At 35.7% G+C, this 2,028-nt stretch overlaps 1 protein-coding gene across 1 annotated transcript in view; it reads left to right on the top strand.

Moving 5' to 3' along the window:
* The window catches only part of ARHGEF10 (Rho guanine nucleotide exchange factor (GEF) 10), a gene marked incomplete at its 3' end in the record, with an annotated part of 59,830 nt that extends 58,154 nt beyond the window's left edge, over window positions 1-1,676 (top strand). Inside the window, exon 19 of the mRNA XM_008946853.1 lies at window positions 1,549-1,676. Coding sequence (XP_008945101.1) covers window positions 1,549-1,676 — 128 coding nt within the window. The remainder of the gene's footprint in view (window positions 1-1,548) is intronic.
* Between the last annotated feature and the right edge of the window lie 352 nt (window positions 1,677-2,028).

Genomic DNA, 2,028 nt, shown 5'->3' with positions numbered 1-2,028 from the left:
AAAGAGTGTAATAATTTTTACCTCTAGTAATTAATTTACTGTTAATTGTTCAGTGTTATAAGTAGATTACAGCCATCTTACTAATCTTATTTTTCTTTATTGTTTTTAAGCATGGGTGGATACTACAAGTGTCTGCATTTGCTCAGCAGCTGATAAGCTTATATGGAAACAGAATTACATTTTGATCTTTAGAAACTGAATTCTTGCAGTTAGACATGGTGGTAGTAGGATGGTTGTTTAGAGGGAGCTCTTGATGCCCATCCAAGCTCATAATCCTGGCTTTGGGGAGGAGTTGTACTTAAAACTGAGTGCAAATCACAAAAAATATAAAAGAATTTTTTAGGAATTTTGAATGTAATTTGGCTTGGCTTTGTTCATATCCATTTTATTTAGCTTATAATTCTGGCAAACAGATACAGTACTGTAACAACAAATTTCAGAATGAGTTCTTCACAATTTTAAGACAAATTCCTTTTTTGCTATTTGTTTCATATGCTTTATGTATGCTTAGGCACAATTTTTAACTCCTATCTGCCACCATAGGCTGTAAATACATAGTTATGTGTGACTATGTATATGAAAGCTGAAATTCTCTTGGGATAGCTTGACTCTTAAGAGTCAAGGGCATTGAATAAAGCATAATATTTTTTAAAAATATGTCCTGTGAAGAATGTCTATGGAAACAATGCTTTTGGACAAAATTTCACAAGTATTTGAAGGTGCATTTCAGTTTCATTATTTGGAATATGTATTGCACAGATACCATAAGACATTCACTGATCAATGTATGCAAAACCTTTCTGCCTGTACTGCCAGCCAGAGCCAAGTGGATTTTGAAAACCTAAAATTCAGTCAATGTTTCCAGGCAGAGATAGGTAAGACAATTAGAACAGTTTAATTAAAAAATGAGGTCAGCTTCTCTATTTTGAAAAAGACTTCAATTTTAATAAAATTGTGACTGTGGAAAATGAGTGTACTTCTGTATATGAATACCCATTACTGTTGATGATTTCAGTGTGACTTGGATGCTTTTACCCTGTGTGACTGAACACTCAGCTTGCAAAGCATTGTTGTTACAGCATCCTACTTAAACAGATTCCAGCCACACAGATAACTTTCATCATGGCTCTGTAAACATTTTGGCTGAAAGACTGGTACAAAAACGTATTGGCAGTATGATTTATAGATGTTTCCAAAAGATTTTCTTTAGAAACAGAATTTGTGGGTCCTGTGTCACTCGCTGAAATGAAGCAAAAGGGATATGTGTACCAATAGAAATTTACATTTCAAATCTGAGAGACTCTTGGGAATGTCATTTGTGTATCAACAAACTGAACAAGGCAAGATTAAATCATCAAATAAAATGTTAGCAAATTTTTTACAGATATATTTGAAATATGTTTACAAATATGATTACATTATCCATGATTTAAATATGGACTAATGAGGCCCACGTGCCAGGATTAGTTTGTTATATGCAGAGATCGCTGTAGCCTGTTGGAGGTAGGCCAGTAGGCTGGTATTGAATCAGCTTTTTTAATTTTTCAGAACTTAAACCAATCTGTAGCCCATGACTGGACCTCAGGTTTACAAAAACTGATTTTGAAAAAAGAAGATGAAATCAGAGCCGCAGATCGCTGTAGAATTCAGCTGCAACTCCCAGGAAAACAAGACAAGTCAGTAGTAATCTTGATTTAAAAACTTTCTAAATGGGGTTATGTATTAGGCATAGGGGTACCAGGGAGGATTTGGGAATCTGTAGTTCTTCCATCTTTTCTGTCTCCACAGTCATCCTGATTTCTGCTCTCATGCCACAATGCTGGGAAGTTCTGTGTTCAAGGGCAGCATTGTAGTTTTCCTCCCATTCCTCAACCCTGCATTCCAAATGCAAGAAGCAAGAGAGGAACCAGGACAGTGACAACTAACGGGGAACAGCCACCGTTACATTCCTTCACCAGGGAGGGTGTTCTTCTCATACCATTTCATGTAAAGTGTAGAAAGATAGAATCATAGAATTCTTTAGGTTGG

The sequence above is a fragment of the Merops nubicus genome, unplaced genomic scaffold (genome assembly GCF_000691845.1).
Source record: "Merops nubicus isolate BGI_N331 unplaced genomic scaffold, ASM69184v1 scaffold9359, whole genome shotgun sequence".
Lineage (NCBI taxonomy): Eukaryota > Metazoa > Chordata > Aves > Coraciiformes > Meropidae > Merops > Merops nubicus.
This window is presented reverse-complemented; position numbering and strand designations above follow the sequence as displayed.